Source organism: Electrophorus electricus, chromosome 4, assembly GCF_041902795.1.
Source record: "Electrophorus electricus isolate QZ-2024a chromosome 4, ASM4190279v1, whole genome shotgun sequence".
NCBI classification, from domain to species: domain Eukaryota; kingdom Metazoa; phylum Chordata; class Actinopteri; order Gymnotiformes; family Gymnotidae; genus Electrophorus; species Electrophorus electricus.
In genome coordinates this window covers 37,605,001-37,629,807 of record NC_137500.1, presented here as the reverse complement: position 1 = coordinate 37,629,807, position 24,807 = coordinate 37,605,001, and the positions used below count along the sequence as shown (strand labels likewise).

The 24,807-nt window shown below is 41.6% G+C and overlaps 2 protein-coding genes across 10 annotated transcripts in view; both read right to left on the bottom strand.

Moving 5' to 3' along the window:
* Nucleotides 1-1,381: 1,381 nt before the first annotated feature.
* casp10 (caspase 10, apoptosis-related cysteine peptidase) lies at nucleotides 1,382-13,027 on the bottom strand. Its single transcript, XM_027018055.3, has 12 exons — nucleotides 12,817-13,027; nucleotides 6,771-7,051; nucleotides 6,463-6,568; nucleotides 6,148-6,283; nucleotides 5,610-5,692; nucleotides 5,309-5,422; nucleotides 5,171-5,198; nucleotides 4,860-4,925; nucleotides 4,680-4,759; nucleotides 4,458-4,572; nucleotides 3,775-4,288; nucleotides 1,382-1,685 (listed from the first exon to the last, which is right to left on the bottom strand). Exons 1-12 carry the CDS (start codon nucleotides 12,823-12,825, stop codon nucleotides 1,532-1,534), a joined length of 1,686 nt encoding a protein of 561 aa, XP_026873856.2. The 5' UTR covers nucleotides 12,826-13,027; the 3' UTR covers nucleotides 1,382-1,531.
* Nucleotides 13,028-15,951: 2,924 nt separating this feature from the next.
* adam23b (ADAM metallopeptidase domain 23b) overlaps nucleotides 15,952-24,807 on the bottom strand; it is a 27,604-nt gene continuing 18,748 nt past the window's right edge. For 2 of the 9 annotated variants that reach the window (XM_035520015.2, XM_035520018.2), the window contains one exon: nucleotides 20,984-22,720. In XM_035520015.2, the coding sequence (XP_035375908.2) occupies nucleotides 22,675-22,720 (46 nt within the window). In that variant the 3' untranslated portion in view covers nucleotides 20,984-22,674. The other 7 variants (XM_035520013.2, XM_081713621.1, XR_014123453.1 and 4 more) reach the window with 7 other exon arrangements.

Sequence of the window (24,807 nt, the reverse complement as noted above, 5' to 3'; positions counted from 1 at the left end):
TGTTCTTGATTTAGAACAGTTCAGTCTTGTTATTGATTTAGCTGATATATATAATTTCCAAGAGTGTTGAGAGAATCATGTTCCCCTTCGCTGGATGGGATCTATCACTTTAACACTTACACTGTATGCTCTCCTTCACTCTCTTTATCTGGAAACATCAATCCTATATACATTACCCTAATTCCAAATGGATTTCCCACCCTTGAACAATGTAAATTGTCAAATGTGTTTTGTTTACCCAAGCACTTTGTACATTTATTAATTAAACAGTTTCCAGCATGCCAAAGCTTTTTTTTCCCAGTATGTACTGATGGATAAAGTGATTCAGATAAATACCTGTAAAACTGCTGCTGAACAACTAAGCATGACTAATTTCTTCTCTGTGGTGACACTGTAGTATTAATTCCTTTCATAGTTTTGGGCTGTCAGAAAAGCACACGTAGAACCTCCAAGAAAATTTCCATCAGCCTGCCTGTTGAAATTTAAAAGATGTTTTTGAGTCAAAATCTCAAACCTTAAATAGAGCCAAATCTGGCCTTTTACAAAATTATTTTTTATTATAACCTTTTTTAAAATCTTTTATTTTTTTAGGAAATGCACTGAGAGCTGGGAAATCAGCAGATATGTGTACAAAATATAAAAGAATATAAATACATTCACCCTCTATAAAAATACCATATAAACTACCTGTATTTTGCATTTACAGTATTTTGTAATCTTGTAATTCATTTTGGTCCTGTACACAATAAAACTACACTTTTGGTTGATTTAATTACTTATTTATTTGTTAAAATAATTCATACAAGTCCATAAAGAAAAAACTATTCCATCAAATGTCTAACCTGAGAGGTTTTATTTGTTCTGAGCTTTACTGACAAACAATGGTGCAAAAGATGGTCTGACTTTATATCCAAGCACCGACAGGAGTGTATCACGGTGCTGGTGTGGATGTCAGTGAAGTGATCAAAATGTGTGATTGGTACTTTGACCTGAAGAAAACAAGCAAGAAAAATGTGAACTCAGAAAAGCCTGAATAAACATGAGCTTGGATTTTCAGAGCTGGCGACAACTCGTAATCTGAAGGGTTTCAAAAGTAAGGCAGAGTTGTTTTTTTCTTGCTGAACAAGCGAGATCACTTTAATTATAGCTATTCTGAAAGCACTGGTTTACAGTATTGAATTGGCTGATGCTAATTCAATACTGATGGGCAGTAAAGAAAGAAAGCAGATAACATAAGATGGAACAGCTAAAACATTATCCTTAAAACTGGTGTAAGAAAAAGAAAAAGAAAAGAAAAAGAAAATTAAGAATAGTCCTGCGTGATTCATCAATGCCTGTGTGTGTGTGTGTGTGTGTGTGTATGTATGTGTGTGTGTATGTATGTGTGTGTGTGTGTATGTATGTATGTGTGTGTGTGTGTGTGTGTGTGTGTGTGTGTGTGTGTGTGTGTGTGTGTGTATGCATGTGCTTAGTCATGTGATACTTGTGTAAGCATGCAATGATTTGGAAGGCCTGCAGCAAGACATGATGATTAAAGGGTTGGGGGGTGTTTTGGAACAGGGAAAACAACTCTCTTTCGCAGAGTGAATCCTGGCTGTGGAATTTGCTTCTTGGTCCCATAAGGGTCTGTTTTTTTGCTGACCTCGTTGTTCACATGAGTCAGGATGGACAGCAGATCAACACCCCTACATACACACAGAATTAAAAAGAAAACATAAATATCAAATGTATCTGGTCTTGATCAGTATTTGTGAACAATCCATTCATAAATGTTATGTTCTAAAGGTTTGAAGTGAAATCTCATTAATCTTACTGAATCATCTAAAATGATATTAGTCAAGCTTGACGCATCTGTTTTTTCTTTTGCATATATGTCCACGCTAAAATGACTTTTTCCCACCACTGAGAACACATCTTTTCAAATCCACTCTTCAAAATGCCCAATTCTGAGACTGCAGCTTTGGTGTGGTACAGTAGAGTGGATTAGATGTTTTTGAGAGGAGATTCAGTCATTGTTGTACTGAGGAATCCCCTTATAATGGGCAAATAGAAGAAAAAAAACAGCTTTTAGAAAAAACTGACATGCGGTTGTTATGTGACTTCTGTAGTTCCAAAGTGGCAGAACCTGTTGTCACTTACTGGTATGATTACTGGTATTTTGAATTCATTCCTTGCTCATTATCTGTCTACAGTCATGGCCAAACGTTTTGAGATGACAAAGTTTGGTTTTCACAACGTTTACTGCCTCAGTTGTTTTTAGATCCTTTTGTCAGATGTTTATATGGTATAGTGAAGTACAGTTATAAGCATTTCATAAATGTAACTTATTGACAAATACAGCCAGTTTAACAAAAGACAATGTTTACAGTACCATTCTTTTTTAAGACTTATGCAATTCGCCTTGGCATGCTGGATATCTGTTTCTGTGTTTGTTTGTCTGCCCTCTTTTTGAGAATTGATTACTGATTTTCAATGGGATTGTGATCTGGGGAGGTTCCTGGCCATGGACCCAAAATTTCAATATTTTGTTCACTGAACCACTTGGTTATCACTTTTGTCTTGTGACATGGTACTCCGTCATGTTGGAAAAAGCATTGTTCATCACCAAATTGCTCCTGAATTGTTGGGAGAAGTTGCTCTTGGAAGATGTTTTGATACCATTTCTTAATAATGGCAGTGTTATTAGGCAAACCTTTTGAGCAAACCCACACATGAATGGTCTCAGGACAATTATTTTTCCAGATGTCCCAAACAGTCTGAAGGGGGTGTTAACCAGAGAAAATAACCCAAGCCATCCTCCATCCTCCATCCTCCATCCTCCAAAAGCCTTCGCCTCACGGTGCATGCAGATGCACTCACACCTGCCTTCTCCGATTCCTGAGCAAGCTCTGCACTGGTGCTGACCCGATCCCATAGCTGCACCCTCTTTAGGAGACGGTCCTGGCACTTGCTTGACTTTCTTGGGCACCTTGAAGCTTTCTTCACTGCAATTGAACCTCTCTCCTTGAAGTTCTTGATGTTTCAATAAATGGTTGATTTAGGTGCTATCTTACATGCAACAATGTCAACAATTGCCTCTGAAGCCCTTTTGATGCAATGCAATGATGACTGCTTGTGTTTCCTTGGAGGTACCATGGTCGACAGAGGAAAACATCAAGCACCACCACCCTTTTAAAGCAACCAGTCTGCTCTTCCAATCAGCATGACAGATCACTGACAGATCATGCTAGCAGGCCATTTTGTGGCAGGGCTGCAATGCAGTGGCTGGAATGCAGTAATTTTTGTGATTAAGTTAATTTTCATGGCAAGGAATAACTTTGCAATTAATTGCAATTAATCTGTTCACTCTTCACGATCTAGAGCTAATGTAAATTGCCACCATAAAAATTGAAGCAGCAAACTTTGTGAAAACCAAAATTTGTCTCAAAAACCTTGACTGGCCATGACTGTAGACAAAGAAGCTTTCTTCCCTCCATTTTCTCTAAGTCCTTGCTGCAGGTGACTACAGCATGTAAACAAAATACCTTGGCAGAATTGACATGTGAGTCATAGGTCAGATACTCGCGCATGCTCAGCATTCACCTTTTCCATCATTTTTGTGTTTTATTGTGAACAGGGATCCTCTGGAAAACAGTGTTTTCCAATTTACCTGTGTTAGTGTGAGTTACACCTTAGATTGCTAATAGTATCTGTTGACTGAAATGACATAAAAAAAAATCTTGCGGTGGATTACAAAAGTACTACTTCTACAGTCTGTGTCCTGTATATAATCACCTTGGCACCATCTGAAGCAGGCTGTCACACAATGACTGTATGAACCAGGTCCCCTTCACTTTATCTCTGTATGAGGTATAGAGTGGGACTGTTGCCAAAGCCATCAAGAAGTCAGCATGGGATGGTATGGAGTTACTCGGCACGGCTGCATCGCAGGAGATGCCCACGTTTATGCTGGAGCTGTCGTCTAGGCCATCTGAATGCAGGAAAACCACCTCCTGGTGTTTGGTGCCCTGGCAGGCCTGGATAAAAAAAAGTTTGGGCTTCTGGCTCAGCAGGGGGCAACAGTGGCCGGACAGAGGCCCCATCAGCTCCCTCAGCGCAACCTTGCTCCCATCTACCCCGTGGATGCCGCCGTTGTAGCCATGGGTTAGCACGCAGCAGACCACGCAGTCGGCCTGGGAGTGGTCGCGAGTACGCAGCTGCTCCAGCTCCTGCAGCATCTGCGTCCTGTTGCAGTCTTGCACCGTCTGTGTCTCAAAGCCCAGCCACTGAAACACACCCACTAACCTCTCTGGGCACACGCAATCACACCCACAGAGAATGTACTCAATAACCCTGAAGTGACACATGAGTTAGTAACTGAAAACTAAAGTGCAGCATTCTGAGGGAAATGCTGCAATGGCACAGGAATGCAGTACGGGCTCATGTGGCCGGGATTCACATCGGTTGGTGCTGCTTACTCTCATCTTTGTCAGTCCCGTGTCTGTCTTTTAAGTTGGGGCAAGAGAATTTGTAGTTGTTGATGATCAGACAAAATCCTCTCCAGTCTCCTTTCATGTTGTACTCTTCCAATTTCTATAGCGTCAAATGTATTGAACATCATCCCAAAATGCCAGACACACATTGAGCATAAAAGGATTCAGAATAAAAAACAAAACAAAAACAAAACAGAAACACATCACCGGTAAGTCTTTTTGGTTCCTTTGGTCCGGACAACTCGGGCTCATTTCCTCAGCTGTGGACTCCGCAGACGGTCTTTGCACTAAGTGCAAGTCAGACTTGTTTCAGTTACAACATGGGTAAGAGTCTACACACTGAAAGACCGTATAACGAGAAGGGGAATGTCAGGGGTTCACTCTCACCCTGGCTGCAGCGTTGTCTGAGACTCAGGTTGTCCATCTGGCCCTCCACATCTCTTGCAGCGTCGCCTAAAGGTCAAGTACATGTACATACAGTACATGTGGCCAGCTGATCTTACCTCATGGAATGACTGCCACTGCCAACAAATCTGTTTTACTGGATAAAGACTGATTCCAGTGCTAGACTACAAGAGAGTTTAGAGTTGTTGGATAATTCCCCCACAAAGCCCACAGCAAACTGACAATGTTAAACTGTTGTGTGTTTCTGTCCCCAGCTTTCTAAAAGTAAATTTACAGAACTTTTTAGTCCCCACCTGAGAAAGTGGGCAGCGAGGGCAGCATCTGTGGAAGAAGCAAAACAAGCAGGATGTTTCTGATTATACTTTGTATGATTATATAGTGCAAAGGTGAACAGTCGGAGGTAGACGGAGCAGACTGCTGCAGAGACCGACCTGAGCAGGTGGGGATGGAGAGAAAAACGAGGGGGGTAGTAGCTCTTCCTTGGCAGGTGCACTCTGAATGTGTGAAGCGTGAGTGGCGTCCCCGTTTTGGATATAAGATTCAGGCTAAAAAATTTGCAAAGAAAACCAGAGCAGATTAGGGACACATAAAGAGATATTTCTCAAAGACAAGATCAAGTCTGGGATGCAAAAGCACAGTTAGTTAGTAGCTCTTTTTCACAGCCAAATACACAAACTGCTGCCAAGACAAACGTGCATCGTGCCGATCACGATAGTAAAGTGTGTGTGAGACCTGAACTGCTTCAATGGTTACTGAAAGGTCCAAAGAGCCACTGTTGCTTCTCAATTTCGTCTCCTGAGCAATGACACCAGCACCTAGGAAAAGCACAGCAGATATTCTCACATTAAGTTCAGCAGCTATAAACACTGAACGTGCTGTAGTAAGATGCAGCAGTGGTCTGCTTCAGCTTTGCCCCCCTGTAGCACAGTTGGTACAGAGATGTGATCACGGGTTTGAGCATTCATATTGGATTCAGTTCTGGAAGTCTGGATAAGACCATCTGCCATATGCCAGAAATGTATCCTGGACTCCAGGATTTTTTTTAAAGAGTACCAATGGTTTCGTATCCAGGCTGCAGTTTTGATCACAATGGCTAAGCCATGTTCTAGCAAACATTTACATTTTGCAGATATGTAATATTGCAGATATGTAATTATGAGACTAACATAATGTTGCAGTAGTTCAAAGACTAACACTAAATGTGAAGCAGTAGCCCTGAAGGCAAGCCCTGAAAGCAGCCCTGAAGGCATATTATAACTGTGTTACTCACCATGCTCTGTTTTAAACTGACTGATTAACTTGTTTAACCGGGGACAGATGTCTCCAATGAGTTTCTCTAAATTGTCCAGGTTATCAGCATCCAGGAAATTGATCTTCTCCATCTCCAGAAACAACTGTAGCATTGTCTGTAAATGTTATCATCATAATGAACGCAAAGATAATAATGCAATATTGCAGCCTTCAGTAACCCGTTACTATAATTACTCTGAGTTCTGCATTAGTCCAATTTTAACTGTGGTACTGTTGCCTGCCATGTGAGCTGGTGTTGGGTTTACACGCGTGTGAATAGTAGCCCCTCTCTCACCATGTCTTGCTGCAATTTTTTGCGAGGTAGAGTCTCAATCAACAGGAATTTAAAATTCTTTAGATCATCACTTGACATGTTTTCCTGCAACTCATACAAAAGCCGTCTACAGGGTCAGAGAAAAGAAAAGGGGTTACATTTTTTTTTAAATCCATTTAGGAAGGAAAAGAGCAACTTGTTTTTATAGAAAAGAAACCACAAAACCCACAAATTTATACACCCTAGAAAAATTATATGCATTGAGTTAGTTCCACAGATTAAGCAGAGAGTGATAAAAGCACCATTACTCCACAGTTCCCTGCACTCACCTGTAAGGGGAGATCCGAGTGCCTGGCAGCTGTGGATGCATCTTTAAGCGCAGGTCTCGGACCAGGCTGGAGCGTTTGATGATCTGCAGCAGCTCTATGAGCAGGGAGGGGTCGTATGAGGTGAGCAGACCACGGTTCTGCAGCAGAGAGAACAGATCTCTGCCTGCCGTCACACTGCCGAGGTCCTGCTTGAGCAGATCGGAGCAGAGCAACGTCAGATCGAGCACCTCGGCCGGGCTGAGCAACTCCTGCACCCTCAGCAAAATCCTCTGGAACTCCACCTACATTTGCAAAGAAAATTTAGTACAGTTTGAGACAACTCTCAGTCTAAACAGGAACATCTTGTCAGCGTTGTTTTTAAAGCTGATGCAGAGACACATGGGTTAAGGGGGTCTTAATTGGACAGCTATTTCTCCAGGCAGCCACGCAGTGTCTCATCAAATTCTAATTTGGTCTCGTACAGCATTCGCTGCCAGCATATAGGAGTCTGGAGCAGAACTGTCAAACTTTGTAGGTTTTATGGAGTGTACATTCTTGATTTCTCTGGAGAGGATTTGTCTATTGCATGTGAGTGAAAATTTGTCTCGTTTTAGGAGCCTCCTCAAATAGAGCTAGCAATGCTGATGTTAATGCTAAGTACCATACAGATAGGTTGCATTGTGTATTTATTCATAGTGATTCAACTAGCGGTATTGCATTTTTTTTTTGTTATTGTTTTGTTCTGAGGGTGTTTTATGTTTGGGCCATTGCATGTAAAGATTTTTACACTATTAACTTGGATCAGAAATGCAGTGTAAACATTTCCACAAGATTTATTTATAGAAGATTCATTTGAAAATCTCAAAAACTCAAACATACATTGAGCTGGCACTTTGTTATATGCCCCTCCACTAACTTTGCTTTGTGAGCTGCAACCCAAAGCAGCTACCTACTATGTGAGGTTGTTGAGACAAAGACTCGACCAAACAGGGATTATACTTTTCTTTATTTGTAGTTATTGTGCATAGTAATAACAGAGCGTTGGGAGCGTTTGTAAAACATCCTGGGTTCCTGCTTCTCATCTGCTGGCCTCACTTGTTGACCTTGGCCATCCATTCACATGTTCTATGTTATCCACTTTCTCTTTACTTACTGAGAATCTGTGACAAGACTACATCTTATGTCTTATCAAAAATTCAATGTAAACATTTCAAAAATAATTATTTCATCTGCCTCTGTTCCCTCCTAAAGGTGGAGTGTGGAGCCCCTGGTTCCTACCAAAGGTGGGGAGTGAGGAGACTCTAGTTCCTCATGAAGATGGTGTAATACCTCTGTTCTCTCCCGAAGATGGCCTGACACCTCTGTTCCCTCTGAAGTGTGAGGGAGCAGTGCTCATACTTGCTGGAACAGATCAAGAAGGTTTTGTGGCCTCGAACCGTTTAGGTTTTTCTGCTTCGCCTGCAGCGTCCTCGAGCAGGAGTACCGCACAACCCCACATGTGCTGAGGGGGTCCCCTCTGAGTCTCTCTGGTGTCTGCCCCATACTTGTGTAGCACATCCTCCATCAAGGTGTAACCCCACTTCCTGGGTGGCACGCTGATGCTGAGCTGAAGTTTCTGACACCTGTGAAGTGCACGCCATAGTCCATACCTCCAGGAGGATGCAGAGAAACAATGCGTTGAGCCGCCACTCCCTCGATCTCGCCAACTTTAGGCTGTGTGCATTAGTTTTGGTGGCTGATGCACAATTTGCAGCAGCTCAGTGTCCACATAAGAGGCCCTGCATCACAAATCTTATTCTGCTCTGGTAAGGATGAGAGCATGTCTGGGTTTCTGGATGAACCACCTCTATTTGACACTTCCAGAAGCTTCTCTTTGGACTGGTCTCCCTCCTCTTATACCTCCATGAAGTCTATGTTGTAATCTCCATTCTCTACACCTCCATGGGTTCTATGGTGTAGTCTCCCGTCTCTTCCAGTATCATGGGTTCTACGGTGTAGTCTCCCGTCTCTTCCGGTACCATGGGTTCTACGGTGTAGTCTCCGTCTCTTCCGGTACCATGGGTTCTACGGTGTAGTCTCCCGTCTCTTCCGGTACCATGGGTTCTATGATGTAGTCTCCTGCCTCTTTAACCTCCATGGGTTCTCCATATTATAGTTCCACTCATGAACTGCAGTCCAGAGGAGTAAAGCCTGTTTGATTGCACTAGTAATGGTGACAGTACAGCCATCATGTAGTCCCAAGATGTGACTGAGGTCATTTTGGGTTTTTTGTTTCTCCAAGTCATATTTGTTCATTAAATATATCTCATAACCAAAGGACACTTTGCATAGTACAAGCTAACTCTCCACAATTTATAAAACCAACCACACTGACTTTAACTAATACAGCATTATTACTTATGTGTTAGTATTTTCAAAATGAATATATGAAAAGGTTAAATTAAAGATGTTGCCATTAGGAAAGATACTGAAAATAATAATTATTACTTTAATTAGCTGCCAATGGAGGGAAATTAATACTGAGTTGTTTATTTTAAAAATGTATTTTTGTAAAATCCCTAAAATTAATCATTCAAACTAAACTTTGACTCAAATGCGGTTTACAGTTCTACAACCCAAGACATGTGATGCAGTTCAAACGCGTATGTTTTCATAATAAGAGTCTTAATTTAGGTTGCTCCTTTCATATGATTTTTGATTAGAATTGTAAGACAGTTTATCAGGCTTGGACTGGTGAGGGTGTCTGAGGCCACAGGGAGGCCCTTTCAAATAGAGATTACAGACTGGGATTGCCACAGATTGTTGATACTTCTGAACCTGCATGTGGTAATTTTACTTTTAGGGTTCAAGCATGTGCTGGAATTGCTTGAATGTTTCTTGTCTTCTCATTTTTCTAAGTTTAAGCAAAATGAACAGCAAAGACCATAAGGCCCAAAAAGACCAAACTCTGTAGCATGGTGCAGCAGGTATGAAATGACCAAGTAAAGTGAATTTTGGGCTGATATTGGCACTGTAGTGCCTCCTGTTATGTTCTTGTGAATCATCTTCCACATCGCAAGGCACAAAGTTCCATTTCCAATGCAGTACTTGGTGCAAACCAAATAAAAAAGGTCCACTTGAACATTACTCCAGCTACTCATATTTTTTTTGCTAATTTGCATAATATGCAAAACCTATTTTTGCAAACTAGAAATTTAGAGATATACATGTAATGAGAGTCTGATGTTGCCTGCAAAGATTGAGCCAGTTAGGATATCAGGAGACTCTACAGCTCACAATGACCTATTTGCATTTTATCACAGGCCTTGTGTTTAAAATACCTAAATGGACACAAGTCAGGATCAGTAGGTCACATCCACACAGAAATTTACAAAATTACATTCCTCCCCAACCCTTGCGGGGAAGCCCCCCCATACTCTTGGGCACTCTCTATACAAGTACAACAGGGGAGAGTGCTCCTGGAAAATTTTGTGGGGGCCCTGGATGTAGTACAGGACCCTGTGGAGTCCTACAGGCCCTTGTCGGACAACCGGAACTGGTACGAGGGCGACCAGTATCCAGGTTCGGACTCCGCGGGGTCCTATTATCCATATTGGGTCTACCGGGGGAGCTACGGGGAGTATGAATGTAGTGAGGTGTATCCAGACGTCAGCTTCCAATCGGACTCTGAGGTCGATTGAGTGGAGAATCCGTTGATGGAGGTGGAGGAGGTCCTCCATAGGGATTCTCCCTCGGTTATGGACACCGCGTCAGTGGATTCCGACAGCGAAGAGCCTCCGGCACCCAAGGCTCCGCCCAGGAGGCGCTGCTCCGGAACAAGCAGGCTGCCCAGTGGGGCTGGCAGGGAGGCGTTGTCGTCCAATGAAGACACTCCCTCCCTGAAGCACCTATTTTGACATGCATGCGCCAAAGCCTGAGCAGCCGCCTCAACCCAATCCGTCGAAGGAAGATCCCGCCCAACCTGGGCGGACTCTGACCCAGCCCATGATAGGGGGACTAGCTGAGGCTCCCGTTAACTTCCCCGGACTGTTTAGTAATCCTTTATGTAGTCCTGTTCACATACCTGTCCCGATCACCGTACCTATCGTCTCCCTTTGTGTCTGTGCCTGTGTCTGTTGTCATCTTATTAACTGTCTACCTCCCCTCTGTCCTGCTCACGCTGGCCTGCGTCGGCTTGCTCGGTCCTCCAGCCTCGCCGTTTGGCAGGAGTTGCGCCGTTGGGGAGGGGCTCTGTCACGGTATGGCCCCTCCTCCCAGACATCGCCCTGTGTGTGTGTGTACGTGCGTGTGTGTGTTCATCCGTATGCCCACGCCCTCCTTGTGTTTCACACTTGTTCCTCGTTGTGTATCGTTATTGTGTGTGTATATACGTCTCTTGTTTAAGTGTGAATGTTGTCGGTGTTTGACCTTACGTGTGCCTGAGTGCTGCATAAATAAACGTATTGTTCCGTGTCCTATGTCTCCCCACATCCTGCTTAGCCTCCTCTTGCCCCCCATACACTTGGGGAAAAAATGTAAATATTCCACTCACTACCCATCTGTTGTTGATGGGACACTTATTATTGTAGCACCATACCAGCACTGCTGACTAGCTAATGCCTCTGACTTGCAGGAAAAGGTAACGTTAATCTCAATACATCATTTTGCACTGAAACCGTAATTGTAATAATATTTTACTAAAAATTAAAAAGTCCATTACTCTATGTAGTGGAAACATTTTTTTGCTAAATCAATCAGACATCACTACTGACATAAGCTATCATAGCTACGTTACCTAGAAAGTTAAGTAGGCACACATTCATGCAGTGTCCAACAATGGTCACGGGCATATTCAGATAATGTTAATGTTATAATTTCATTATATTTGTTAGAAATTACATGCGAAGTCTCAGTAATATTAATGTCAATCATTGAATTTATGAGTAGCAGATTTAATTTATTGCATATTTTTTAGTATCCTGTGTAGCTACACCTTGTTATGATCAATGGTGTTAGTATTGCTTAAATTAAAGTGAAAGCAGTCCTGAGGAAGGGTGGCAGTGATGTCTGCCAGTTTTGTGGGCAACCTCAGAAAATAAAAGTAAGCTGTGAAAGTGAGTAGTAGTCAGATGATATAAGTATATAACAGAGTTGTGCAAAAGTTGACTGAGAGTTTCATGACATCATAAATACAGGAGCGGCAGGCCAGGTGACTTGGAGGTGAGTAAGAAAAACAGTCTCATCCTACTGTACAGACTACTGGTAGCCTTCATATATGGTTCAAGATTCTTTCTTCTCACTAGTTTAGTGATGATATTTCTTTCCTGTCCTCTGGTTAAGTCAGAGTAAACAGAGAGGCACAGTATGAGGATACTGACAGTGCAGGGTGAGTGAGAAAATCAGCAAATATTGATGGTTAAGACCAAGTAGTGATAGTAAGGTAGTAGTAGTAGTAGTAATAATAATAATAATAATAAGTTCATTTCATGACAATCCACCCCTAAATGTCAGTTCATGGCTATGGCCTTGAGATACTTTGATTTATAGTAGGATTGGCATTACGTGTTTAGCCCCTGGTCCATATCCTGTTAAATACTCTGGGTTTAAGTTGGTCCCTTACTAAAGGCTGGTGTCCTAGTCTCCCGCTAATATTACTACAGTATATCCCATTAAAGGGCTATTTTAATGCATGATTAACATTATGGCTATTATTAAACGTGTTTTGTATAGCCATTGCCACTTGCTCTAAAAGAAAACTATTGAAAGCCTAATTGTTCTTGACTTTCTTAATGAATATAACGAATGAATATATGCCTAGCCTGGTACTAGAGGTTTTTAAAGAACAAAGTTAATGTATTGTCGTCAGGTTCAGTAAGATGGACAAACGCAGGTGATAGATTCTGCGAAGCGTTAAAATAAGTTAGCATATTACTCGACAAGACTGACACAATACATTTTTAGTTATTTTTCAACATATTTTTCAACACATTAAACGTGGTCTACATTCTCGGAAGCACTTTATATACAATCCTTAAAAATTACAGTTTGTCGACATACTGGGGGATGATCTAAACTGTGCTTAACTTACCTGTTCCATGGTGGAAGAACAGTCAGCTTAAAGCCGATGAAAGTTTCACGATTTTTCTCATAGAAAACTTGGATACGTCCCACGTGAATAAGAAGAAGGTAGTCGCTGAGTTGGGCGGACAGGTAGCCGAACCACCACCGGCCAAATCCCTTCGCCGCCACAGTGCACGTAACGATATACGCTCTGAAGAGAAAGTGAAATAGACTTCCCCCTCTACGTAGAACAGACGAAGAAGCGGAAGAATTCGGATGCATTTCTAAAATAGGTGGGACATAAAAATAGGTTGGACTATTACTTACGTGCAAATCATCTTTTTCCTGGCCGTATAAACAAGCGTAAAACATCCTTTTGCACACAAAACCTTTGCAAACATAATGTACATTAATTTTATTTCGATTAACATGGCTTGCAATTCTTTTAATTATGCTGCCTGATAAATTTGTGTTTATTTATATATATATATATATTTATATATTATATATATATATATATATATATATATATATATATATATATATATATATATATATATATATATATATATATATATATATATATATATATATATATCATATACAACGATGAGAGGGCCTACCTGGAGGAGATTAAACACCTGGAAAACTGGTGCCAGGGAAATAATCTCCTCCTAAACGTCAGCAAGACAACGGAGGTGATTGTGGACTGCAGCAAGAAGCAGGAGCGGCACTACCAACCTGTGAGGATCAACGGAACCACGGTGGAGAGAGTAAACAGTTTCAGGTACCTTGGAGTTCACATCTCACAGGACCTGTCCTGGTCCCGCCACACAAACTCCCTGGCAAAGAAGGCTCGTCAGCGTCTTTACCACCTCAGATGCCTAAGAGACTTCAGACTGTCCTCCAAGGTACTGTGGAACTTGTCCACCTGTACTATCGAGAGCATCCTCACGGGGAGCATAACAGTCTGGTTTGGGAACAGAACCAAGCAGGACAGACGAGCACTCCAGCCGGTGGTGTGTTCAGCAGAGCGCATCACTCATACAGAACTTCCTGACCTGCAGACCATCTATTACATGTGGTGCCAGACCAAGGCCAGGATCATTGTGAAGGACCCCACCCATCCCAACAATAGGCTTTTCTCTCTGTTGAGGTCAGGGAAGCGCTTTCGCTCCCTGAAGACCAACACAGAGAGACTGAAGTGGAGCTTCTTCCCACAGGCCATTCGGGCCCTGACTCAGAGCAACTGAAACTGTGGGGACCACCACCATGATGTCAATAACATCATGACATACATATTATACATATATTGTACATACATTGTTGCATATTTTATATATATATATATAAATATATATAAAATTGTTTTGTTTTTTTTCTTTATACATCCCTGTATCTTTCCTCACTTTGGACATAGCAGTCAAAAAAAAAACATTCCATTGCGAGTTATACCATGTATGACTGTACATGACAAATAAACCAAACTTGACATTTGAAACTGACAATCATTCATATTTAATACGCTGCGGGCTTCCACTAGGGGGAGCTATTAGCACACAAGTCGGAGCAATGACATTGTACTCTATAGATAGTACATGTAGCAAAGCGATTCTCTTCTGTCTTATATATATATATATATATATATACACACACACACACACACACACACACACACACACACACACACACTGCCTGGCCAAAAAAAAGGTCAGACACTCTAATATTTCGTTGGATCACCTTTAGCTTTTACGGCACGCATTCGCTGTGGCATCGTTTATACAAGCTTCTGCAATGTCACAACATTTATTACTGTTCAGAGTTGCATTAATTTTTCCCCAAGATCTTGTATTGATTATGGGAGATTTGGACCACTGCACAAAGTCTTCTCCAGCACATCCCAAAGAGTCTCAGTGGGATTCAGGTCTGGACTCTGTGGTGGCCAATCCATCTGTGAAAATGATGTCTCATGCTCCCTAAACCACGCTTTCACAGTTTGAGTCCGAAGAAGCCTGGCATTGTCATCTTACAATATGCCCGTGCCATCAGGGTAGAAAAAATCCATTGATGGAATAACCTGGTCATTCAGCATATTCAGGTAGTCAGCTGACCTCAATCTTTGGGCACATAACGTTGCTGAACCTAGACCTGACCAACTGCAGCAACCCCAGATCATAGCACTGCACCCACAGGCTTGTACGGTAGGCACTAGGCATGATGGGTGCATCACTTCAGACGCCTCTCTTCTTACCCTGATGCACCCATCACTCTGGAACAGGGTAAATCGGTACTCACCACATGACCTTCTTCCAGAGTCGGATATTTATACTCCCTAGCAAATTGAAGCTGTTTTTGCCAGTTAGCCTCACTGACAAGTGGTTTTCTTAAGGCTACACAGCTGTTTAGTCCCAATCTCTTGAGTTTCCTTTGCATTGTGTGTGTGGAAATGCTCTTACTTTTACTATTAAACATATCCCTGAGTTCTACTGTTGTTTTTCTACGATTTGATTTCACCACACATTTAAGTGATCGCCAATCACGATCATTCAAGATTATTTTCCAACCACATTCCTTCCTCGCAGATGATGTTTCCCCACTGTCCTTCCACTTTTCATTTATGTGTTGGATGGTTCTTAACCCGATTTTAGTAGTTTCAGCAATCTCCTGAGATGTTTTGTCCGCTTGATGCATGCCAATAATTTGACCCTTCTGAAACAGTTTAACATCTTTTCCACGACCACAGGATGTCTTTCGACATGGTTGTTTAACAAATAAAAAGCTACTCACTGCATCAGTTAGGGTTAAATAACTTGTTGCCAGCTGAAACAATCACCCATGCAGTAATTATCCAATGGGAGGCTCTTACCTGTTTGCTTAGTGAAATCCAGGTGGTGACCTTTTTTTTGGTCAGGCAGTGTGTGTGTATATATATTCCATTAGCTTGATATTAGAAGAGCAGAGTGAGGTAAAAAAAAGATATGACCACCCACTTGAAGGGTGAGAAGCTTGCCTTTTTCATATGCAGGTCTATGGTACAAATATGTGCCTGTAAAGTAACTGCCTAGGTGTGAATGTACACATGCTCCCACCTCCTTAGTTGTTATTACTCTCTTGGTTTCTTCAGATGGAACAGGCTAAACAAATAATGGTGCAAATGATTTTATTAAACACAAAAATTAGGTGCTGTGTAGAAAAGATAACTGTGCAGTTTCTATGCAGTTTCTATCTTTCTATGTGGTTAAAAAGACTTGTTTTTTCATTCCGAGGCTTAGGAAGGGTGTGAAAGCTGCATGGTCCAACTTGATGCACCTGGATCTGAAACCAGCCCCGAGTGAACACCTTCGACTTCGACGAGTGGCTCCGTGACTCCTGCACGAAGGACTCTGGTGGGAATAGACAAAGATAAACAGTTTGATTGACAACCAGACCTAGATTACATGTAAATTATGAGAGTGATGGATATATCCATTCAGATACCATATATGATCTTACATTCGATAGCTTAATATAAAAATAATGTATAAATACATTATAAAAATAATGAACAAAAAAACAAACAAACCTAACTTTAAAACTTGCAGTAGGCTAGTCAATGTCATGCTTATTCGTGGATCTTAATGTAGCTGTAATTTGTCATTTTTTTTACTTCTTGATCCACCCCCAACACCACGCCCCCCATGCACTTTGCACTGGAAACAAAACAAACAGATAAATATATTATATATATGTAGGCATGCTATTACAGGCAACAGGCATATTTACTTTACATATTAGTGCATACCTCAATGCACAACTATATCTGATTTGGCAGGTGTATGAATGTGTGTTCATGTGCATTTGCGGTGATGGTGCATGTACGAGACAGCTCATCTTTAAGTTCGGTCTTGCCAAAAGTCCAAGGTTGATGCGTAGCAACAAGTGGTCCAATGAAACATCAAGGCAACTGACAGGCCTTTATGGAGCAGAAAACTTCGCAATCAGCCAAAAGAGTAGGTATGCCAAAAATGACTGTGGCATATATTTAAAAGGATACATACTCAATATAAAATACAGACCAAGGAATACTATAATAAGTGATCAAAAATCGGTTTACTTGTGAAGAAAGATTTTCAAGTGTCACCAACAAAGCCTGAACCTGCGCACAGACAGCTATCCCTGTGTAGACCTGGAAGGACACCTTGGATCCAAGCCGAATCTCCAGTGATAACACATCTTTAGTCTGCGCTAAACACAACGGGCAGGCGCCCTAGCACAGTTAATACACGTGGACATCTAAAGACTGTAGACCATTTTCTGCAAAGCAATTCAGTCTGTGCATTTAACCGGTGAATTTTTGTAGACAGAAGTGTTTTAACATTCATCTGAGCAGCGCACGCCCACATCATCACATGTCCACTAGCGTAATCCACCGTGGGAATTAAATGCATTCCTGCATGGATGTGTGAACATTCCGAAGTCCTTCCATCATTCCTGTCCTCATCAGCCCCTCCCCAACCTCAGATCCAGTCCTCCTTAGGTAATTGAATTATCACATAACAACCAGAGCAAGAGAAGATGGAGTCAAACACATGCTGCAACAAGCTACACACCATTTTGGGTCAACTAAACGTGTAGCGTGTATAGTGTATGACATCACCAATCAAGGAACTGCTCTTAAAGTACAAATACCAGTGCAGAATTGCAGATCCGCAGGTAAGCCATTTTAAATGTTGTTTTTATTTATTTTTCATAACTTAGGATACCTTTTCTGCTGCAGTTTTCCAGTCAAGTTTATCATATTGTTCATCACATCTTAAAGTATCCCAAAAGTTATTAAAGTGGTTAAAACGGTATTTTATTGTTATTTTTATAGAAGCTAATCAGCATCCATTAGAATTTGCAGCCCTTCGAATATAACTGAACACACTAACTGAAAATGACTCACTGCCCTGAGCACCATGGGTTCCCCACTACTGCACTACCTTTCCTGTATTATACTGATATGATAGCTAATGATGAGTTAGTTAGCCAGGTTTCCTGGAATCATTAAGTTACATTAGATTGCTGCAATAAGCAATTTATTTGACAAAATTCAATTAAACAAGTAAGGCAAGTGACTCATATTGGGAGCAAAAAGTTGGTTTTGTAGACATACCCTATTTAAGAGGGTAGAATAGGACGTTTGTCAAACTGCATTATTTTCATTTTAAATAAAACCAATTAGTTAAGTTAGTTAATTTATCTATTGATAAATCTGTGTGTAAATCATGAGGATTTGGTCACTATAGGATAAGGAGTAAGGTGTAAGACTTTGGGTTTATTTATTTGAACATTGGAAGGGAGAAAATATTCAATGGAAGTCAAAACCATCAATGAATGTATATATAGGGGACATATTCCAGCACCTCTGGAGCACTGGCTTCAGCAGTGCGGCCTCTGACTGCTAATCTGTCTGCTATTGCAAAATGGCAAGATTTTGTACACGTATATAACAAATGTGCACATTATACACACAAAATCTGATATCACAATTTTAACAGACCATTCGGTAGTGTATAGAAAGCAAATAAAAGGAGTGTTGCCTAAAAACCACCTGAGAAAAGGAGTAACATGTCAAAAAAAATCATGTTTTATTCAAGTGATCCGTTTTATCTGGGTCACGAGCAGAACTAGTGATCGGATGTTGTCCTGCCAATGGGAATGGGAAAGGACCTGGCAAACTATTGTAAGAAAATGACAAACAAATGACAACACAAACACAAATAAACACATTACATCGAAAAAAAAGAAAAAGAAAAAAGAGTCTCTGAACAACCTTTTCAAACTCAAATAGTTAATTCAAGGTCATTTGACCCGAGGAACCGTTTTAAATTGACATATAGAGTCTACATTATATGTAAACACAATTTTAGGCGCAGAAACGGTCCTAAAACACCAGTTAGACTAATATCATTTTTAAACTTTCTATGATCCATACAGACTCTAAGTTAAAAAGTACTTTCGAGGAATAGTACAAAGTGCTCCGATGTCTTTTCACCTACACCGTGGAAGTGTGATTAGTTGCGTCTCGCCTCGTGTGTGAGCTTTTGCAATGCGTCCGGGGTGTCCCACTTACTGTCGGTCATGAGAGTGGTGATTCGCTGTTTGGGGTGCGAGAGGTGCCGTCTCCCTAGCCCGTGGCTCCGAGACAGCACACAGTCCACATAGATGTCCCAGAAGACCTGCGCCAGGTCCCAAAACAGAGCGCCGTGCTTGCCGTCGTCCGAGGACTTCAGGAAGGCCATCATGTCCCAGAACGCGGGGACCGTGTCGGCGAGCCGCGGCGTGCGCAGCTCCAGCAGCAGTGCGGACGAAGATCCCCAGCACTGGGGGTCCACGCGGCTCAGACTTAACGGGTCCACCTGCCCCGCGACCTGGTCCCGCAGCGGGAGCGCGCACATGCACACCAGCAGGACTGTCCTCGTCACTCCGGCTCTGAGGCACAAATGATCCATCTGTGAGAGCAATTAAAACAGACGGTTAGATGCTGTTTACACTGCTTTAAGGTCTTACCGCCATAAAAAGGAAGAAAAGAAGCGAACTGAAAAACTGCATGCATGTCATCTGAAAAGATTTTGTTCCCTAGGAAAGTTGTGAGAGAACACCAAAAAAGCAGGATTATGATTCTTTCAGACAGGAATGCCGAATAAATCCCAACAGATACATCATAAGGCAATTACAGAAACTTTCCGAGGAATGTTTTTTGTTTTATTTTGAACTTTGTTTTCCATACAGTATTCACAGACTTGGCGTAGGCCCAAGATCCAAAACGAGATTTACAAAAGTAGTTTGCAAAGTGATACATGTACTAAAATCAATGGTGTTAGTTATCTGTGAATATTCAAACATTAATAGCTTAGTTACATTTCTCTAGCACAAAAAAAAACCCTAAAAATAAGATAACTGTTTATATAAATAGAAGAAAGGTCTGAAAAACATTCAGTAGCACAGTGCTCTTACCTCGAAGGCGACAAGACGAACTGTTGTGACAGGAGTTTGACTGCCAGGTCCTGCAACGTCAGTCTCATCAGGGGGTGGTCGGTTAGGCCCCCGTGGTACGACGGTACTGCTCATCTCCACTCCGAACCTGTGCCGCTCATCTAGTAAACAAAGACAAGTCATTTCCATCAACCACACAGACTAGTAACATCTAAACTGAAACTGGATCACTAGTGTGATACCATTTTGTTTTTATATGCAGTTATGGAAATTAGAAAGAAAAAATTTATTTACTTTTAATTTTTTAAAATTTTATTTATTTACTTAAGTGTAATTTTAGTACGCTGTTTATATCTATATAAAAAATGAATAAAGTCGTGTGTACCCAGGACTTTATTAATGCCACTGAGCTCCGCATGCATGGTGCTCATGCAGGTTTTGGCGTTACTGCCGTGCTTCATATATATATGAGAGGTTTCTTTAGAGATTATGAAGCCAAATTGATTAATGCATGTATAGCATTACGTTAAATCCCTTAAAGATCAAATTTGACTTAACACTATTCATCTGCCCTAGTGTCATTCAACATAGGTTCTACGGGCCCTGACGTTTATTAGGACTGTGCTTTATTAAAATGCCTGATTGTTTCTTTAAGGTACATATAAAAAATGAATAAAGTCGTGTGTACCCAGGACTTTATTAATGCCACTGAGCTCCGCATGCATGGTGCTCATGCAGGTTTTGGCGTTACTGCCGTGCTTATGCTTTTAGCGAAATGCCACATGAATCAGTGGGCACGGCGGTAATTGCTGTCTAAGGACGGGGCCGTGGCTAAGTGCGCTTCCTCGTCCCAGTAAAAGGTTTATTAGGAGTCGTATTATGGGTGTTCAAACCTTTTTGTGTCACAGATGTCTGAATGGTTTGAAAGACCGGAATTTTCATTCATTAAATTTAGCGGCAAATCATAAGGTTAGCGGCTATTACGAACAGGAAACATATCGGAACAATCGCTTCTAGCCTACATCTGAGCCGACCGCACAACGGACACGTTAGGACATTTAAAGGGGCCCGATTGACTGGGCTACGTGTTTATAGTGGCCTATCTTACAGATAGAAATAGCGCCAGGCCTCCTGAAATCGTGCACACACGCAGACGTGGCACATGTACACTGAAGCAGGCTGTGCCTTTGTGTAGCCACCAGTGCTTTAAAAATCCGATCAAACGCGAAACAGACAGGTAAATGCAAAACACTTTAGGTTTATTGAATGAACTCCTCCTGCAAATGAACTGTGAGTAAAGGTGGTTAAGAGGTGTTTGGCCTCGTCTCACATAGGAGTCGTAATTAATGAACGAAAAGTCAAGAAAAGCATTTTTAAAAGGAGATTATAAAGCCTCACCCGAAACATCAGAAAATGAAATAATTACAGGATTTATTTAGAGCCCAACACATTCGTTCCACACTCATGTGAACTCTGACAAGCATTTTTCTTTATAGCGCAAACTTATATTATATCTAAATCTTAAAAATAGGAAAATGGCCGTACTGGAACCTTGGTTTTTATTTAATTATGCTGTGTTCATTTTTACACTAAACAATTTTCGTTCAATTTTCTTTGCATAGTAAATAAAAGTTTTTCTGTTGCTGACATGCACTCTTAGGACAGGATCCTTCTGTAGTATAGTTTCTTATGGAGGGGACTCCCTTATATAGCAGTAAGTCCACTATATTGAATGCATGCTGCAAAGCCATCACGCCTTATAATGTAAGCAGAGAAAGCTAAATGAAGTGTAAATGTAAGTTAAGACCTTCTCTAAAGTCTGAATACAACAGGTTGTAGTTCTCTGGGTAAACAGGATGTGATACTGGTGGCCCAAAAGGATATTTCTCAAAGGACTGGTTCATTCTGGTTACTGCAGTCTTTCCGAGACCAGGGCAAAAGTGCTTTGTGTATTAAAAGCCAGCTCTTATACATATCGCTCATGTATTCTCCATATTCTTTGGCTTTTCAGCTAGGCTCAAGTTCTGTAATGAAAAATAGTATCCTACGGATCTGTTGACCTGTTGTGTACTTTGCTTGCCTCAGCACAGTGACCTTTACCACAATATAGCCTATGCATATGCTGCACAATCTATCTGATTTGATGACATTAAACTTGCAGTTGTGTTAAGCATGAGTGATTGGGCAAGACATAATAATTTTATGAACATTTCAATTGATGCCTACTACGCAACATGATCTACTAAAAAACAAACAAAGCTAAAAACAAGCATGAAACATTTAGCGTTTTAAACGATATGTTCTTGTGGATCAGCACCGTAACTATTTTCGGTTCCATGTCTCTTTGTGATATGTCTTTACTTGATAAGTTGTTAAGGCCTGTACGCAGCTGGACTCAACTCTATCAAACAAATCACTAAGGGATCATAGAAACTGGAGTCCTTGTTGATTTACAATGAGGCCTAAAGCTGTGAACAGAAGCCAGGCTTTCACACGAATCTACGGCCGCGGTTATGGCACGACCGCTCTCCTGTTGGTGTGAAAGAGCACTTTCTCCTCTGTTCAGAAAGACACCTATTCAGTGTTCCGGTAAGAAGCCATGCAGCCCTTTGGCCAGGACGCCAGGACCGACTGGCGCTCTGGAGTATCATGTCTTTGTAATGAGAGGATGGTTTAATAGGGGTGTTATTAAAGAAGGTGCCTGACAGTAAAGACGTCTGGGTACGTTAGGGGTATAAAAAAAGAAAGTAAGAACACCCGGAGTGGCGCTCAGAAGCCGAAGTCCTATGAAACAAGGGTGTGTTCTTTAAGATATCTTCTACTGTGTATGTTGTCAAGTAACTAATGGCAAAAAAAGAGCAGCAGTAAATTGCAGGCCAGCTGTAGATGTCTAAAGAAGCGTTGGAGCAGCGCCAATCCTCCTTCTCCACTAGATGGCAGCGGCATTCGGGTCGATCCGTCGCTTTTTGACGTTTCTTGCCATTTTGAGGTTGCAGAGAAAACCAGAGCAAACCAAAACAGAGTTAGACAGAACTTGAGTGTGGCAGCAGCATTTTAGAGAGTATGCAACATCATGAGAACACTGTCAAGTTCTCCACCCACATCAATCAGATGCAAGTTGTTTGTTTCTTCTTACAACTATGCATAGTTTTCATATTTGGCAGAGAACAATTATTTTTATTTAAATTCAAAAGTAATCAGTGCTAAGCATCCAGAGGGCTTAATTAATTATTTTTCACTTAATGTAACACAAGAGATGCAAAATATGAAAACATACATTTCAGGGTGGAGTCACATCAGCATGACGGGTCAGGGACGGGTGACTCTGGAAGCCATCGGCATAGCACAACCTACCAGAGCCAATTTAATTCACATGCTAATTATTAACCCCCCTTTAAGTATGCAGAGCAAAACACTAAACTGTGCAGTGCTGTGCGGTGACCAGAGTCACCTGTCCCTTACGTAGCAAGGTCTTGACAAGAAGGAACAGTGAGTTTCCATGCTGGCCAAAGAAATGTTGTAAAGGGTAAGATAGCTGGGAAGAGGGACATACATATGGAAGCAGGGAAGGTAACAATCAATAAAAATAACAAACAAAAAAAACCACCAATGACGATGAGAGCGTTCCAGCTGGTTTTCACCCGGTGATGATGACATGGTGCTGTCATACAGTGGATTCCTCTGCCCTGTCATGCAGGCATGCAGACATTAAGCAGAAGGACCGGAGGTGCCACTGTCTCGGGGCCCGGCCTTGCCATAGCGGAGGCAGTGGGCGGAGCGTCCGAAGCAGGGCCGTGCGGTAGTGGAGGCACACGTCCCGAGGACGGTGCCCTGTCGGAGCCGAACCCGGGCAGTGCCAGCTGACGTAGGTGGTCGCGGAGCAAATGCCCCGGCCTGCCAGCTGAGCCCGGCCAGAAAGCCATGATCTGTACGGGAATGAGAGAAAGAGTCCCAGCAGTGATGATGGCGTGGAACCCATGCAGGAGCAGCCTACGGACACGCCTCTGTGCAGTGCGCTCGCTCTCTTCATTCTCCAGATGATTTCACATGCAAACGTATATCGTACTATTACTACTGAAACGTACTTATGGTTGTTACATGTGCACACATTGCTCAGTCAGGCTAATACTGAACAGTGGAGGAGAGCAGTGTTTTTAACTGATGACGTGCATTTAAACGATGAAGGAAAGTCTGATTATAACCACCCTGTACAGCGTGGTGATATCATATGGGTATATCATTAAAACTTCAGATGCCACAGAATATTGATTCAAGCCACACTTTAAACCTATATTCCCAGCATTGGGTTAAATAAGATTGCATATAATCGCTCTCAGCTGAAGTTTTATATTTGGCATGCATGTCAGGTTTTTAGCTTTACTCTTCCAGTTCATTGGAGGTTCTGCCACGGTTCTTTTTTTCCTGATTAATTGCAACTGTATTCTTAAAAATAATCTTCACCTGCATAATTCAGTGTTTTTTTCAGATATTGCTTGATTTTTTTCTTCTTCTAGTTTTCTAGTGCTAATGTTTCTACAGAAAGATACAGCTTATAAATTATGTTTGTATACAACTTTTTAAAAAAGTTAAATATATCTATAAAGCATAGATATATCATATATTATATAGCAGCAAGTTTCACAGTATTTCCTTTCCTTTTACTGCTTTAATGTTATGATTTAAGTGCTTCTGCAGTAAGACATGACAAAGAATGACATCCCCTAGGCTTGCACAAGGCAGGGAAATTGAAACACTCTAATAGTAATTGCAACATTCTAATATTAATTCCATTCAGTGGCAAAAGCCAGGCAAACAACAACAACAACAACAACAATGACCAAAACAGGAAGCGCATCATCTCCACCTCGGCTTGACTTATTCAAACAGTGAGTTTGAGTCGTCGAGGAGGTCCCAGGAGTGGAACAGAGACACAAGTTCAAAACGACACACCCAGCAAGGACTCTGGGCTGCATAAAGAAGAGAAGAAAGGGATGAAAAACCGACGTGTGCACGGGAGAGAGAGAGAGAGAGAGAGAGAGAGAGAGAGAGAGCGCGTGAGCGA

What these genes read in the sequence shown, in the direction of transcription:
- casp10 (XM_027018055.3), bottom strand. An exon ending in CTCCATCCCCACCTGCTCAG is followed by an intron (nt 5,199 to 5,308) that starts GTCGGTCTCTGC and finishes CTTCTTCCACAG; the next exon opens with ATGCTGCCCTCGCTGCCCAC. An exon ending in CAGACAACGCTGCAGCCAGG is followed by an intron (nt 4,760 to 4,859) that starts GTGAGAGTGAAC and finishes ACTTGCACTTAG; the next exon opens with TGCAAAGACCGTCTGCGGAG.